Raw genomic sequence first — 16,952 nt, 5'->3', positions numbered from 1 at the left:
ATAACAAAGAGCAGGAAGAGAGAACTACGAGTTGGCACCAAAGGGGTCGATCGATCACGGCATTCACAGGGAGGGAATGAATCAACGTGACACTGCCCCGGATTCTGGACCGAGGTCTGGTTGGATTTACACAATGATGTCAGCTGCGGTTGGGTTCAGTTGGGGGATGAATTGGATTGAATACAATGGCAATGCAAATGGAAGGGACCTGGGTTGGACTGATCGAGGGGAGAATTCGAATGAAAGACGAGGTGAGTTTGGACCGCGGTTCTCGGAGGTCTCCTGCCCTGTGATTGCCGCCAAGCCTTTATCTACAGATTATATATAGCAGTACAGAGTACTTAAAACAATAAGAATCAATATCTACAAATTATCACGCTATATACAGAATCATTACCTCCCCTCACTGTTTCTTCTCCATCTCGTCGCCATTTTCGACGTCCGCAATCGCCTTCCCTGTCATCACCTGCGACAGATTCATCACCTCATCGCTGCTGACCGGCGGCCCCGTGAAGTGCTTGCGTGCATACACGACGTACCACGCCACACTGATGGCCCCAAACCCCGCAAACACGACGCTGGCGTAGTTCATTGAAGCCGCGGTGACGGGCAGCGACGTGGGCATGCAGAACAGCACCACGGCCAGCGCGATCCAGCAGATGGTCAAGATGTTGATCGCGTACCCGAAGCGTCCCAGCGAGAAGGTGGACTCCTTGACGGCCTGCCGACCGCGCAGCACGGAGATCAGAATCGGCACGCCATACGAGGTCGACAGACAGATGGTCGCTACGCCCGTGAACGAGTTGAAGGCGGCGGTGGATCCGAAGTAGATCAGCCCCAGCAGGCAGTCGATGCCGGTTGACAGCAGGATCGCCCACACGGGCACATCCAGGGTCGAGTGGACCTTACGCCATAGGCGAAATCCCGGAATGGCCCCGTCGCGGGCAAAGGCGTAGGTGCAGCGGCTGGCGGCCGTCAGCGCGCCGATACCGGCAAACATGAGGATGCCCAGGACCAGGAACAGTAGCCCGAATCCACCACCCGCAGATCCGGTCACCGTCTTGAACAAGAGCCCGATGGGCTGGCCGCTGGCGACGCTCAGCAGCATCTTCACGTCGGGGAGCACAAATAAGATGGGGATCAGGTAGGCCAGACCGGTGACACCGGCGGCAACGACAGATAAAACGATAGCTTTGGGGACCTCGCGATGTGGGTTCTGCACCTCCTCGCACATGGCAGCCACCATGCCATACCCGGTCAGGGTGTAGGCGGCCTGCAGGAGGCCGACAAAAAAGGCCCATCCCGATGGCCTGAGCACGTCAATATACTTCGTAGTCTGAGAAAGAAGAGGAGCCTACCATCCACTAGCCGAGGCATCGTAATGGGCAAAGACAAAGGCACCATCGCGACGATGGTCGGCCATCGTCAGGAGTGTCACCAGGATGATGATGACACTGGCTCCGGTCCAAAAGATGCACACCTTATTGATTAAATCCAGATAGCGAGAGCCAAAGATATTGACCAGGGCACAGAACAGGATGACGGCCCAGAACATGAGGATGGTCTGCCAGGCGTTGGCGACGAAGTCCTCCTTCCACAGGGAGATGGCGCTGAGGATCAACTGGCCGCCGGAAAAGGTGATACTCAGCGTAACGGTCCAATTGCCGACGAGGGTCAACCAGCCATCGATGAAGGACATCATGGGGGCCCATTCCTTGGTGGAGAGCATGGCGCTCCAGTAGTAGACGCCCCCGGCGGTCGGATACACGGCACAGATCTCGGCGAGCGAGGCGGCGATGGCGATGGAGATGAGGGTGACAAGCACCCATCCCCAAATGACGCTGACGGATTGACCGTCGGTGAGGGTGATGGACATGGTGGTGCTCAGACCGAAGGGTGCGGCCATGATGGCAAACGAGCTATGTGAGGATGGGCCATCAGCAGGATGCAACGAACGAGCGAGCCAAATGATGAAAATGATGGTGATGACGAAGCGTACAGTCCCAGAATACTCAACATGCTCAGATTGCGTGGTAGTTCACTCTTGTAGCCCATTCGTGCCAACGCCTCCTCAGCGTTGGTCTCGGAAGATCGACGCATGGTGGAAACGGGGGAATGTAGTCAGTCAGAAGATGAGTCACTCTATCAATCTATCAATCTATCAATCAACGGGAGAAACAGGTAGAGAGTCAACGAGCGACATGTCGCGATGGGGGGAAGTACCGACGAGGGACAGAGAGATAATAAGGTGGAGAGCAGTGAACGGAAGGAGGAAGCTATACGAATCCCGCAAGATAAGACCCGCGGTCTCGGACCGCGCAGTGACTAACTATCAACTTATCCTGGAGTTAGCTAAGAGTCTACCACAGTTGACTGGCGCTATTAGCCAATCCCCGCGATAAACTAAACGATCCAGATCATTTGGATAGTTCAATCTGGGGATGCGGGGAGGAACCACTCGGCCCATTTCTCTTACTTAATAGTTTTTTTTCTTAAAATCTTCATCCAAATTCTTGAATTCATATTCATTGCTACTAACGACACACGGTCACTCCGCAAAGTGACGGCTGCCACATCGGTGCGTCAATGGAGACCACGATGAGCGCCTCGATCATCCAGAAAGTGACAGAATGATCGGTCTGAGTACAACACGATCCGGGACAAGGAGAGTAGGAGACAGTTGGGTTGCCAGAGAGGATGGACACAGAGGATTTTGGGTTTGGTTTGGGTTTGGGGGGTATCAAAGGTCAAGATGGGCAAAATACAGGGGGAACGCATCATGGTGGGGTCAAAAGTCGACGGGGAATTTGATAGCCTGGCGATTCTTCCTTTTCTTTTCTGGCGTGCTGTGGCAGCCTTTCGTAGACCCCGACCGTAGAAAACTTGGGTCGCAGTGGGCCAGCCCAGCTTCCATTATCGCCGGTCGGCCAACTGTCACATCAGGTCCATGAGAGAGAAGAGAAACGCCCCTGGAGAGAGCGAGTCGACGGACTGGATCTTTCCCTCATCGAGTCACCAGTTAAGCATCCACTCCATCGTGAGGGAAAAATAGAGAGGGGATCACATCCAGAAATATCACGGGGGTGCGGGAAAAAAAGAATAAATAATAAAAAAAATAATAAAAAAACGCCCAGTCATGCAGTCGTCAATCCAGTTAAATCGTTACATGAAGATGATGCAGTTATACCGCCATGCAAGTACAGAAAACTTTTGCGATCGGAGAAGAAAGAGAGCGAGACAGAGAACAGTCACGGGCTGAGTACGTTGCACATGTCGTCCGTCCCATCGAGACCAAACCCGGCCATGTCCACGGAATGCAGCGAGCCCGGTCCACGACCCAGCGAGATATCTGACGAGGCATAGTCGTGCTTTAGCCGTTCATGCGGTCCGAAGAACGGTCGTGTCTCTTCGTTAGGCGTCTGGCCATCGCCGGCCGCCCATGGCCCATGTTGCCAGAACCGCGTGTTCGCTTGCTGGTCGCCAAACAGGTCGTGGTGGTCGTGCTGGACTTCCGCCCCTTGTCCCCCGAATTCATTAGGGGACTGGAACCGCAGGTGCGACCGGCTGAAACTCGAGCACGGCGAGTCCGCGTGTAGGGGGAGGTCTAGCCCCGAGAGGGGCAGATCCTCGACCGTCGTGATGTCGATGGTGGGGTTCTCCGTCTGCTGAGCCAGCGCCGACGCCAGTCGGAGGTTGGAGGCAGAGCTTTGCCGGCTGTGGTTGGTGGTCCGCTCGATAGCCCGTTGCACAAAGCTGCCACACGTCTTTAGAATCTTCTCTTGGTCCTCGGGCGACAGGCTGGCGAAGTAGTCGTTCGCTAGCGATGGTTTCGGCAGCTCGGGCTCGCAGGGGGTCAGGCCAAAAGTCTGCTGCGCGTACTCGGTAAACCCGGACGGCATGTCGTACGGCGACCGGTACACAGTCGGGGTCTGGTCCTGCTGCTGCTCCAGGTACGTATACTTTCGGGGCAGCTTGGGCACACCGACTCCATTGGCCGTCGCGGGTTTGCTATTCTCCGACTCTTTCTTCTGCAGCACATCCAGGCGCTCCAGATAACTGACGAGGGAGAACCGTAACATCTGCAACAGCCGGTTCACCTCCTCGGAACGCATGTTCAGCTGCTGCACCGGTTGCAACGTACCGTCCGGTGCCCGCGGCTGCACTCGTTGTTGAGCCATAGAAAGTTCCAATTTTTCCAATCCATTGGGCGGTGGCACAGAGCCCATCGGGCCCATCAATGACTCAACCACCAACTCCGGGCTAACGATGGTGTACCCGGCGAAGATATTGGCATGATCGGTGATCTGAGATAGTCGACGACGGGCCACCAGCTCACGGACGTTGGCAAAGGTATTGGCGGGGAAGTGGGAGTTCTTCTTCTGCTGCTGCTGCTGTTGCGGATGAAGGTGGTGACTATTGGTGGCGGTGCTGGTGGTATGGTGCTGGTGGTGGTGGGGGGACGATTGATGAGACTTGGCAAAGTGAGGGTACGGTGCATGACGGGCGGACTGAGTTGGCAGGGATCGATAGGCCGACGGCATCGCAGTAGCAGCAGCAGCAGCAGACGGGGCGGAAGTTCGAGAAGCAGAAGGAAGAGGACGAGGAGGAGGGGCAAGAGGGCGCTGCAACAGGGAAGGCCGGGAGGCAACGGCGGCGGCAGCAGCAGCAGCAGTGGCGGCGGTGACGGTGGGAATAGTGGCGGTGACAGAGGAGAGTCGATGAGGAGGAGGGGTAGCGACTGCATAATGAGGCAGATGGTGGGGGTAGGAGGGGAGCCGAGCCATCACGCCGCCAAGGGACTTAACGCTGTCCAGGAAATTCGACCGAGGGTTGTGCACACGCACGCTAGGGTTATGCGTATACTGAGCCCTACATTCGGTGGACGAGGAGCCCAGGTAATACCAGATCTGATCGTTCCTGTCCAAATCCACCTTGCACGGTGGTGGGGCGCGCGGATTAGCGGTGTCGACCGTCTCAAACTCGGCCCACTGATACGGAGATCGTCCATCGCCAAACGGATTCCCTGCCACCGGCACCGCCGATTCCAATTCCTTCCGGCCCTCGGGCTTCCGAGCCAGGTGGGCAGGAAGGGGCTTGGTACCTGCTGCAAGAGGCGAGAAGTTGCTCCGTCGGACGACGAGCATCCAACGGTATGGTAACTCGATGACATCGCTGTGGTCTTCGTGTCAGCTTCATCCTTCCCAATTAGGAAAACCCCAAACAAATTCCCCCTAGCGGACACACAAAAAACTCACCCTCGTGGCAGTACTTTCACCATCAACGTCCGCTCCTGCGGCCGGTTCTCCAGAACCACCGCCCCGTTGATCTCCTTGTCAGCTTGGAACTGCACCAGTTCCCCAGCCACCAGCCGCTGGGCCGTCTCGATCAGCTTGCGGTCTTGGTCGGGCGACTCGCAGTTGTTCATCCAGTTGGGCTTCTTCTGGCGGTGGTATTTGCACTTCAGATCGACGCTGGGCACCGAGTACTGATTGCCATCGTCGGCGATGACAGCGGACAACCCCTGCTCCACTTGCACTCCAGCCAGGAGCGCACAGGTGGCGTGGTAGGACCGAGTACATTTGCCAAAGTTGCACTGGAAGCAAGCACCCCGTACTTCGCGACAGAACAGGCACTTGAGTCCCATCCGTGCTTTGGGAATCTTATCCACGTCGCACACTACCTCCCGGCCAGATTCATCCTGGAGAACGCTGGTCTCTTCGATGTACAGCGCGCAGCGTCGGTGGGCATGGGATTTTCCATCTTCGGTCGGCAGTAGATCCTCGTAGTCCAGATTGTTGGGACAGAGAACGCAGGGGATCTTTCTCGGGCTCTCCACATTGACCCTGGTGCGTTTCGCCTTGGTGGTTTCACCGTCGTGTTTCCGTTTGCGACCACGAGTCTTCTCGGGAACACTGCGTGGCGGGGTGAGGAGATCGGAAGCGCCCTCCATCTCGTCCAAATCACTTTCGAAGTCGCCATAGTATTCCGGTGTCGATTCCCCCCGCAGCTTGCGCTCGATTTCATCAACGTCAATCCAGACACTATCGGCTTCGCAGTTACACTTCTTAGCCACGCGACCGTACTCCAGCCACTTTTCCGTGGCAAAATTGACTGACTCGGCACAGTTATATCCTAAATTATATCCGGAGTGGTACCCATACGGATAGGTGATGACAAACTCTCCCTCGTAGTGAACTAGTCGGTTGACCGTGATACCGTACTGGGACTTGAGGAGGGTGGGCGACACGAGGTAGGTCTTGTGGCGAAGGAACTGGTCACAATTCTTTGCATCGCTGGTCCAAATGCCTACAGAGTGGGGTCAGCGTTGACGCTTACTTCGAAAGAACCACATTCCAATGACAATACTTACTCTTCATAGCCTGCTCAAATCGAGGGGCATCCTCCTGTGAGATGCTATACCATTGCTTCGGTGCCCCAAAGTGGATGTAGTTGATGCTGTACAGATCCACATCCTCCAAATGCCAGGCGAAGGTCGCCTTCCACATACCCAAGTAGAGGTATGCGGTGTTAACACCAGGTACTTTCTGCCCCAGGACATCGAGCAGGTTAGGCAGCTTGGCCACGTTCCAAGAGGTCGTGATGTTGTCATCAAAGAGGGATCCGGGCATATCAGCACCATACATCGGATTGTTAAACATCAGCGATTTCCAGTAGGCGGTTTCGAGCTCCTCGCATCGTTCTTGTGTGTACTCCTCATTGTTATGGATACGATAGTCGAAGTCGTTGAAAGCTTCTTCATCCACAAAGTCGATCGCGTCGCCCTTGTTATGCTTCCTTCGCGCTGTCACTGACTTTGGTTGCCGTCCCTTGGGCTTCGGAACGGGCAAGGACTCTCCATCACTCAATTCCTCCGTTTTGGTCTCGACAGGGTTGGATTCGGGAGAGACTGGGGTTGGCGGACCTTCGGACTTGGTCTTCTCAAGACCTTCCTCCGCCGGGGGCTCTTCTTTCACCTTCACCTGGTTGGATCGCTTCGGGGGACGTCCTGGGCCCGGGCGCCGCTTTTGAGAGTCGGACCGTGTAGTTTGTACCTTGGGGGCTGCCGGAGCACGGTTGACCTTTTCCTGGTTGCGGCGTCTCTCGCCTCTCCGGGCCGGAGGCTGATGGCTGCTTTCCTCGCACAAACTCTTCCACTGAGGCAGATTGTAGGATCTTTGTCGCTCAATGTTCGCCTGAGTGTAGGTTCCATGCGATCCATGGAACTCTTGCATGATCGGATTTTTCACTCGGATCCTTTTAACTGCTTCGTCGAGAGGAGGAAGGGAATCGGCCCTAGAAAGGCGAATGATTAGCACAAAGTCATAGAATAGGCGATCTTCCGTCGGACAGGTGGCATACCATTCTTTGGGAGGGATGACCTTGATGATGCCTGACCGCATACCGTAGCTTTCAACCTTGTTGATGAAATACTGGAAGTCGCGGAATTGATCCATTGTCTTTTACACCACTGTCAGCCAGTGCCACCAGGTAAACCAGACTCTGGCCGAACACGCCGAAACTTACCGGCTTGAACACGGGGATCTTGCCGCCGCCATAATAATGGTCCGGTTCAATTTCCTCATCCTCTCCCTTTACTGAAGGCATGTCCGAGGCTACGACAACATTGGAGTCCAATTCAAGATCCGACAGCTCAGATGGAACACCATCGGGGACCTCCTTCTTGCCGTTGGCGCTGTGGGGAGGCGTAATCGAGGTCGCATCAGTCGTGGAAGGGCCCGCGATTGAGTTGAAAAGTGGTTGATCAAGCGCTGCCGCCATCATCTCAAGTAAGATGTGAAAGACGAATAGGAGACTGTTCGGATCTCAACAAGTGCGCCGTCGTCGGAAAATGCGACCGCTGATCGACGGCGAGAGAGGACTTTCCCAGCGGTCGGGGAACGGGGCGTTTCAAGCAAAAGGGCGACTTGTCCTATACAGTATTGTTCCGGTGTAAGCTTCTTCTTTTATTAAAAAAGTTCTTTGGCTTCTCTGTGTGGTAGAGACCTTGGAACACGACGATAAGGAGGAAAAGGGGATCGCGGAGGAGCGGAAGAACTTGAAGCGGGCGTGAGGTGTTTGGATGATCGGCAACTTTTTCTTCGAGCGAATTGGCAGAAATGACAACAAATGATGGGAGGAAGGCTAAAAGCGTCACAAGGCGGACGATGGACAGATTAAGTCAGGATAGATAGATAGGTAGATGGGATCGATATCGCTAGCATTTGGCAAGCGTCCATCAACGTATCGCCCCTCCTCCAGTTTGAGATGAGAGATTGGAGCGAGAGGATTTGCCTATATTGCAGGACCAAGCAGCAGCAGATGCTCAGCAACGAGGGCGCTAGTTCGCCAGGCCGGTGCAGAGGACCAGAGGCAGGATTTCCTAGTGGGAAATGGTGGGACGCTAGAGGCAGGAGGAAGCAGAAGGGCAGGGGCGGCAGAACCAATCCCAGGGGCACGTCGGTGGACCCGATCAGAGATGGCCTGACCGTGCTGTGTAGTATGTGTATACAGTGTAGTGTGTAGTGTGTAATGTGTATTGAGTAGGTAAAAAATAAAGAGGCAGAATGTAGCAATAATGTAGGGAATGCAGAGAGAAAAACGTGATTGGAAGACAAGCAGGATAGAGGTTGCAGTGAGAGCCTAAGCGCCTGAAAAGGACCTTAAGGCACCAAGCTAGGGTGGCCTGAGGTAATAATTGTTCATTGGAAGAAAACAAAAAAAAAGATAGGAGGATAATCTTTCTCTTAGTTTAAAAAATTATTTTCTTTTTATCCAGCCACGAGCAGATCACAGCACACCTCCGGTGTCGGGAATAACACAAGCTCAGACAAAGAAAATGATAAGCATTCACTCACCTAGAACAAAAAAAGTAGCCAGGGTTAGCTACCGATGCAATTCCGAAGAGTCGATGCAATTCTTTGACCAGAACCAGGTCACCACTCAAGGAAAGAATTGTTGACACTGCCTGTACCTGTACATCCATCCAATCGAGCAACGTTGACTGCTACGATGAATACTCCGGTAGGACGGAGGAATCGGTCGTTGTCATGAAAGTCACGTGGTTCAAATGACTCCTGAAACCAGGCTACGGTGTCCCAATGGGTAAGGCGGTAAGATATCCTAGGACTACTAGGACTCCAAATACCACGCCCCGTAGCTATCAGCACGGCTCATACTTTACGTACAGCTCGGATACCGGCGGACCGGCAAAGAATAGGGAAAGAACAGATAATAGTGAAAGGAGGTCTGATCGATATGATCTCATCACGAAGCCACTTGATTGGCGATAGGCCAATTAGCCGGTGGTAATAGCGGCAAGCCCTCATTAATTTCTGTCCATCTTTTCAATTTTGGTCATCGAACATATTACAGGATTTCTTAGGTAGTCTAGTCTAGACCAATCCAGTCTATGCTACATATCTCGAAAGCGTGGAAAAGGTATGGATACCAAAATATGGCTCGACATGGACTTCGGTGGAACTCCGTAGATAGCCTGAGGCACGACAATGGAAATTACAAAGGGGGAATGTAATACTCCGTAAGTACATGTACATCATCCAATCTGAAACCACTAACAAAATCACGCTTGCTGTGCTCCATCCCTATGTACAACAACTTGCATGCATATTCATTACTCACCAACATATGACCTACCGACTCTGGTGTAGTTGGATGTATCTAGTTCTTTAGTGTCGGCCGACTGAGAATTGGCTCGTCAATACATAATTCAGTGAGATACTTACTTTACCCCTAGACCAATGAGATCATTCCGATCAACAGAACAAGTCATCGTTGCAGACCAAAAAAAATAAAAATAAAAATAAAAACCGGAGAGCGCATATACAGAGTATGTAGGTACTACTTGTTATCTACCCCTCATGTGGCTCCAACCACACCTGCATACATAGATATATGTGCTTGTCTTGCGCACACGAGTCGTTGCGTGCACGCGTGGCTATTAGATCATTGGCACAAGATCCGGGTATATGCGAAGCATCTATGTCGATGATTGCCCGGATGGAATACCTGCATGTACACCAGGATGGGGTAAGTTTTTAATATCCCTTCTAGCGGTGGTGACCGGTGGCTATCTGGGACGTGTCACATTGGAGCTCCTTCTATGATTCTGTCGTATGGAACACTCCGTAATCACGGCTGTGCGTGAGTTTTCGTATCGCTGGGTAGGAATATTGGAATATACAAAGATAATACTCCGTACAAATATAATAACCGCAATAAATTTTAAAAAGTGAAAAAAGGGAAAGACAGGGTTCCCTGTCGTTGGGCATCATAGTGGCGTGAACGGACGGATCGCATGGCATGACTATTTGACGGTTCTGGATCGCCAATCCTCGAATTCCGAGAGTCCAAGCATCCATACATAATCCACGACTCAGGGAATATGGTGTGATAGCATTGCTCCACCGGCAGCCAGCAGCTTCCATTGAGTTTCAGAGATTACTCCTGTTGGGAGGTATCTTATAGTTAAGGTTATTATATTCAAAATTGCAATCGGTATCGCTCTACGGAGTACTGGATAGGCTGAATAGCGTGCCAACAAACAAGAGATATCCCAGAAAAATTCGTCATCATCGCTCAATATTCATTCAGTCGGAGCTTCTTCCCGACAAACCGACGCTTCTCAGGCTTCTCCCCGGGCCGTTCCCGGTCTGCATTCAGCCCTTTGAGGGCGTGGAAGAGCATCCCTGCGTCGAAGAACCCATCTTATTTGCTCGTTAGCCGGGGTCGAGTATCGCCACATGGCGCAGACAACAAAACACTGCCGAGAAAACACTTACATCCGCCCATGCCATCGTCCTCCAATTCTCCGCTGTCGGTCGTTGGCGTCTCGGCTCCCCGGTTCTGGGTCGGGTCGCCCCGAACAATCCGACCCCGCCGGGGCTCTCCCTGGAACCGCTCGGTGATGATCTCCATCTCGCGAGCCCGACTTGTGCGGGGGCTTATGGTCTTGTGGCTGGTCATCCGCAGCATCTTACGGATCTCAAGCAAGTAGGTCTCCAAAGTATGCATCAATCGAGCCGTCTGCCGGTGCTTGGACGAGGCGCAGATTGAAATTGAGTCGTCCTTGATGATGTAGCCGATCCCGAAGCCATCCGCAGATGTCGGCCCAAACCCAAAGTGTCGTAAGCATGGGTTACCACAGTTCGAGGTCGATAGCACCGTGTTGTTGATTTTATCCCAACCAGGGTCGCTGAAGATCGCCGGTGTAGGCGGCGCCGGGCGTATGGCGCGAAGTCCGTAGCTGCCCGAGGACATCCCATCCTCCGACATCGAGGCAGACAGTTTAGGCGAGTCAATAATTGAACCGTTCTCGACGGGGCTGGAGTAGCCGTTAGAACTCCCCTGCACGCTGTTGCTTGCGGAAGAAACGCCTTCATCGAACGATCTCTGCCAGAGGCAGTACAGAGCATAGAGGTGGCGGTCCTGACCCTGGCCCTTGGAGCATTCCTTGGTGATCGCCGTATGTTTCTCAGTCGCTTTCCGCAGGGCGTTCACTTTCTGCTCGGGCGGGATCTCCCCCCAGAAGGTCTTGACGAAATCCACACACTCACTGGTGACGGTCCGAACAGCCTCAGTTCGTCCATGGAGGAAGACCTTAGTCATGGCTGGCTCGTAGGTGTTCTCAATCCGGCCGTAGAGACCGTAGTATGCCGCTTGAAATGCCATCTGCACAAATGCATCGGGCGAGAACCCCATCGAAGTGATAAAATTCTTTCCATACCCCGCAAAGTCTAGCACATGGAACTCGTGCTGCTGCAAAAGATCGGAAAGGTGGGACTCGGCAAAACGTAAGGCGATACTAACCTCCGGAATCATGTCCCACTCGAGCTTCCGCGGAGTCGTGCTAACATTGCCAAAGCTTCGGGGGTCACGCTTGGTCGGATCGGGGCCGGTGGTCGCCCACAGGCTCGGGGCCTGGCCGTTGATGGTCCTCGCAAAACGAAGTATGGTGTCGGTGTAAACGTCGCTGGCGAATCGTAACACCGTGTGGCCATCGACACCGGTGTGTTCGAAGTTGATCCCGGCACTTCCATTTTGACACACGATGATCTGAAGCTTGTCATACCAACGGTTTGTGCACGTACCAACTTGCACGCCCTTGACCACTTCACTCGTACCGCAGAGCATATTGGCACAGAGCTGGGATATGTTGCCGGGTTCAGTGTAATCCAGGCAGAGAACAAACAGGGCGGTATCGACAATGTTCAGGCATTCTGCATTGTTTGAACCCTCATCTTTGGTCAAGATATCTCTTAGCCCCGACCAAACTTTGCGGTTCTCTGTGCTGAGGACACCCAGCGCGCCCTTGGCAGCGTCTTGTATCGGGGTTTGTTCCGCATCTCCAATGATTACTTGCAGATTCACTGCGATATCCTTCTCATTCATAATCAGATCGTTGTTCTCGTCGAGGACGTCGAACCAATAAAACTGGCCGCGACACAGGACGACAATATGTTTGGCGTTAGGTTCCTGACTGATGACACATCCATTTTCCGTGGGTAAACGAGCTGTCCCAAATAGGCGGGAGTATTGATACATGCAGAGCGGTGTTCCTCGAGCAGTGTCAGGCGGTAGCTCTTCCCGCCTCACAGCTCTTACAAAGGACAGGGCTGAGACAGCAAGCGATGCTGCTCTGGTGACCTGGTGGTTCCGCGCGGGAGTAGGGTCATCTTCCAATAAGAAGAATGGGTTAAGGTTCAAGACAACCGCTATTCTAAAGTCAGCACGAGGAATGGTCTGTCGGCAGCCTTTTCGGGAATATAGTGTAGCACTCACGGCTATCGTAATTGAGGTAAGAGTCATACCCTGATGAAGAGGACAGTTAATTGAGAGCCAACAGCCGGCTATCATTGATGATGCACTTACAGAATTGTTCAATGTAGCTCGTTTTGGACGACGCATAGTTCTTTAACTTCTCTTGAAGGACCGGCCCATCCGATCTAAGAAAATCATGCACAGCTGCCCTTGACTCCTCCTGCTCCCTTGGGGTTTGCAATGCCGACAATGCCTCGAGGTATTTCTGACAGGTACTCTCAAGGTCCGGGACTGGTAGCTTGGGGAGGGAGTCTTGGTTGGCGAACGTCAGGCCTTTCTTCTTTGATGGCTCATCGGTATGAGGCGTGGCGTCCAGGGTTCTAGGTTTGGTCTTAGTCTCAGGCAACGATTGAGACTGAGAAGCCATCGCGTCCCCCAGCGGCTTTGGAGCCGTGAAATGGCGAACTGCCATGGTCGAGTAAGACATGGTGTTAGTGAAAGGTATCCAAGTCCCAAGTTCAGGTCCACTAGGCGTAGTGACAGGAGAGAAACGTGGGGATAGAGAGGAGGCGTAAGGCGCTACGGTAGAAATAGTGACAATCTTGTAGGCAGTATGATGGCATGGGGGTTTATCTCATGACCGGCCTGAATCACGGGATGGTAACCAAAAAGCACACAGACGAGAATGTTCGAAAGTAAAATCAAAATAGAAAAATCCAGGAGACCGCAGACACCGGGAGTTCGTGTTGTTTATATAAACATGGGCAGAGGATATGAGGGTACGCCTCCATGCCTGCGGGAGCGACTGGAGAGAGCGGGGTGGAGCATTTGCAATGGCAGTAGGAACAGTTGCATGCTTGCTTCGGGACAAAGGGAAAAATGGGATTGGCGAACGGAGGAAGGGACGCTTACAGGGAATGAAACAGTAGGAAAATAGAAAGTCTGCAGTGCCTCCTAGAGCCCCAGTGGATCGCCGGAATGGGAGAAAGCGTCCGTGGCTTGTTGATTCAGGGTGTAGTGTAAATTTTAGTTATCGGGGGAACGGATGAAGCTTGCTTGTTAGAACGAGATTAAACTAGGTATAGTAAGGGAGGAAGCTATGCGACTGCCAAGAGATGCCAGGGTAACACAGGCAAGGAAGTGGACCGCACAATAGAGAGTCGAAGGTTATGGCGAGCTGGAAGGAGATGAAAAGCCTTCAGCTCAGATAGATCAATCAGTCCCTTGAGATGCGTGGCATGTGGTGGTGTTCTGTTCCCCTGTTTTTTCCGAGATGGAGTAGCCACCAAAGGACGTACAACGGCAGAAATAGGAGGCACTCCCAAAGCAAGGTCTATAGAAGACGGCAATAGAGAGATCTAGAGGGCTGTGCGTACATACATGCATACAAATGGAGAGCTAGATGGCATACACCAATCCGTCCATCAGTGGCGGAACGTGCAACTAGTCAGTATGTACCTAGCAGCTATGGAGGTGGATTAGTAGGTGATCGTGCTCCAGGACGGGGTTTTGACGTCGCATTACATGCAGAGTGGCAACGCCGAGAGGGAGCGATCGATGCAACCCGTATAGCCTGAATTAGGCGCGCGATGCCGCTGTCACTAGCACAAAGCCGATCCAGCTAGGCGGCAATGACGTTTCGGGCGAAGGGAGGAATGTTCAATGCAGTTACGGCGATTCGATTGTGTGGTTGCGGGGGCGATGTCACGTGGGTACCGCACCACGTCGCATCGTCACTTGACATAGACGCTTACAGTACATGCAGATAGTACGGACGTTGGAACACCGACGGGCACTTCTTCACTCCCGTTTACGATGCGACTATATGGAGTGTCTCATGGATTTCATGTTCGTCATTGGTTCTTCTGACCATACTTGTCATAGGTACTCGTTTCTGGATACCAACACGCTCGAAAGCACTGGACTGAAATCAAAAAAAAAAAAAGGTATATCCAAATCAACGATGCCGTTGTCATTCGGTCAAAAGGTGAAGATAAATATCCACAAAAGAAGCAAAAAAAGGGGATCACGTCTACTGTGTGTCTGGCATGGTTTGGGCCTGGGAACGTCGGCGGAGACTCCATGCAGATCTCCGGAGAACCGTCATCGAGTCTTGGGGTAGACAAACACGAGGCAAGCCCGGGAAAGAATACCAAATACATGGACAGAGAAGAGATCAAAAAAAAAAAAAACAAAGAACCGAAAGGTCCAGATGTGACTGACAATTGCCAGATAATTTCTCCATATTTCCTTTCATTTGCGGTGCTCACATATGGCACACAGTCGAAGCGAAAACAGCTATTCATGCTTAGGCAGTAACAACACTTTGTCCAAGAGGACGGAGCACGTTATTGGCATATTCACCACCAAAGTTGCCTAAATGGAGAGGTGTGTCAGGAAAGGCATCGACTCCTAGAGGGATGATGGATGCTGCGCTTACCAGGGGGGCTGTAGTTGCAAACCGTGTAGGGCAAGTTGTCTCCCAAATAGCTGCCATCATCGCTTGTAAGTTTGTTGCACATTACAGTAGCACAGCCGACATGGGTGGTGCTCTTCCAGACAATCTGAGTGAAGTGACCCCACTTCATGAAGTTGGTCATATCAGGATTAGCTTGGCCGTACAGGTCCTCAAAGTAGCCCATTTCATCGTTGTACATCATGTCAGTGATCAAGGATGCAACGTTATCCTTCTCGACACCATATCCAATGTTCTGGCCATAGTTTCCACCACCAATTTCTCTATGAAAGAGTTAGAACCCAAGATACATCGAGTTGGACAAGGATCCTTACGTGTTATGCCCATAAACGCAGCTTGAAGCAAGCGTGTTGGCACTCTCCTGCAGCTCTTTCGAATAGTTAAGTTCGCTGGAGGAGTGGTTGCTACGATGGACGTTATGGCTCTTCAGGATAGTCTTCTGGAAGACGCCTGTGGGGGCAGGCTCCGCGGGGCCCGGGTTGGTAGTTGTCGGCTCTGGCGCGGGAATGGTTATGGTGGAACCCGCCCAAGAAGAAGACCACGAGGAGGTCCAATAAGAGGTCCAGCCCTGTTCATCTCCAGTCCCACCACTTTCATAATAAGTCGTCGCGGGTGCAGCGGTGGTAGCGGGCTCCTCCGCCGGCGGCGGCGGAGGGACGTTGGGCGAAGCCGGGACTGGTTCAGGATTGGTAGCGGGTTCCTCTGGTGGAGGGGGCGGAGGGGCTGGAGGGTTTTTGGGCGGAGCCGGGGCTGGTTCAGGATTGGTAGCGGGTTCCTTTGGCGGAGGGGGCGGAGGGGGCGGAGGGGCTGGAGGGTAGTTGGGCGGAGCCGGGGCTGGTTCAGCAGTGGCCTTAGCCTTGCGGGTTTTAGAACAGCTTGTTGTGGAATCATCCACCCTCTCGACGGGAGGAGGCGTAGGATCCGCGGGAGGGAAAGCAGTGATAGTGGTGGTCACGGTGACAACGGACCATTCCGTCACGTAGGCACGCTTTTCCAAGGGAGAGGCCATGGCACCAGCGACGCAGAGAGCGCCCAGAAGCATTGAAGACCGCATGATTGCAGACAGTACCTGTCTTGGGTGTACAAAAGATGTCTTCACAGGTCAACTGTGTCTGATCGATGGGTAGAAATGCTTCACCGGGAAGTGAACTGATCGATGCAACGCAAAGGAGTGAAGTTGCAAGAAGACTTGGAGAACGAATTTCTGATAATTGGGCAGATCGACTGCGACTGGACTGGACTTGCCGGTCAGGGGTAAGAGGTAGATGGGAGGAGTGTATGTACGTGGGTTTCCAATATAGACAAAAGAATGACAGCCGTTGGGGACACTTTTTGAAGGAGTGAAAAAAAGTGCTCCAATGACGATATTGAGGGATGGAAACTTGGAAGCCACAGAAAGGGAAGAGGGGGAGATGGCGGGAAAGTTGACTGATAATATAGCCCAGAGCTACGTGATCCCCTTGATCACGGGAAAGGAGAGAGAGGCGTGGACTCGGTGGGGCCCATGCGATCTGGAATAATTAAAGGCAATTTAATTTCGGCAGGTGGGAGGATCTTGGATGGATCACAGATGTCAACGGGGATATTGGTGGTGCTCTAGAAGCTCTTTCGTATGGCGCGTGGGACGCTGTCTGTCTCTTTCATCATTATCATCATCAACAAACTATCATCCAGCCAAAGAAAGAGAGATCGTTGGCGC

At 52.8% G+C, this 16,952-nt stretch overlaps 4 protein-coding genes across 4 annotated transcripts; all 4 read right to left on the bottom strand.

Annotated features, from left to right (window-relative positions):
• Positions 1-403: 403 nt before the first annotated feature.
• Positions 404-2,100, bottom strand: ATNIH1004_000774 (putative GABA permease; the record flags this gene model as incomplete). Its single annotated transcript, XM_033565480.1, has 3 exons — positions 404-1,310; positions 1,359-1,919; positions 2,000-2,100. The coding sequence occupies 3 exons, from the start codon at positions 2,098-2,100 to the stop codon at positions 404-406; spliced, it is 1,569 nt and encodes a 522-aa protein (XP_033431237.1).
• Positions 2,101-3,248: 1,148 nt separating this feature from the next.
• Positions 3,249-7,779, bottom strand: ATNIH1004_000773 (putative jumonji family transcription factor; the record flags this gene model as incomplete). Its single annotated transcript, XM_033565479.1, has 6 exons — positions 3,249-4,391; positions 4,845-5,172; positions 5,256-6,306; positions 6,371-7,293; positions 7,360-7,457; positions 7,525-7,779. The coding sequence occupies 6 exons, from the start codon at positions 7,777-7,779 to the stop codon at positions 3,249-3,251; spliced, it is 3,798 nt and encodes a 1,265-aa protein (XP_033431236.1).
• A 2,817-nt stretch (positions 7,780-10,596) lies between these two features.
• Positions 10,597-13,264, bottom strand: ATNIH1004_000772 (choline/carnitine O-acyltransferase; the record flags this gene model as incomplete). The annotated part of the gene is made up of 4 exons (XM_033565478.1): positions 10,597-10,706; positions 10,800-12,731; positions 12,799-12,828; positions 12,889-13,264. The coding sequence occupies 4 exons, from the start codon at positions 13,262-13,264 to the stop codon at positions 10,597-10,599; spliced, it is 2,448 nt and encodes an 815-aa protein (XP_033431235.1).
• A 1,821-nt stretch (positions 13,265-15,085) lies between these two features.
• On the bottom strand, positions 15,086-16,307 carry ATNIH1004_000771 (CAP domain-containing protein; the record flags this gene model as incomplete). Its single annotated transcript, XM_033565477.1, has 3 exons — positions 15,086-15,153; positions 15,218-15,516; positions 15,568-16,307. 3 exons carry the CDS (start codon positions 16,305-16,307, stop codon positions 15,086-15,088), a joined length of 1,107 nt encoding a protein of 368 aa, XP_033431234.1.
• Positions 16,308-16,952: the final 645 nt, after the last annotated feature.

Source organism: Aspergillus tanneri (genome assembly GCF_003426965.1).
Source record: "Aspergillus tanneri strain NIH1004 chromosome Unknown AapTan_2_pilon_pilon_pilon, whole genome shotgun sequence".
NCBI lineage: Eukaryota > Fungi > Ascomycota > Eurotiomycetes > Eurotiales > Aspergillaceae > Aspergillus > Aspergillus tanneri.
The sequence above is the reverse complement of the archived record's forward strand: the minus strand, read 5'-3'. Positions and strand labels throughout refer to the sequence as shown.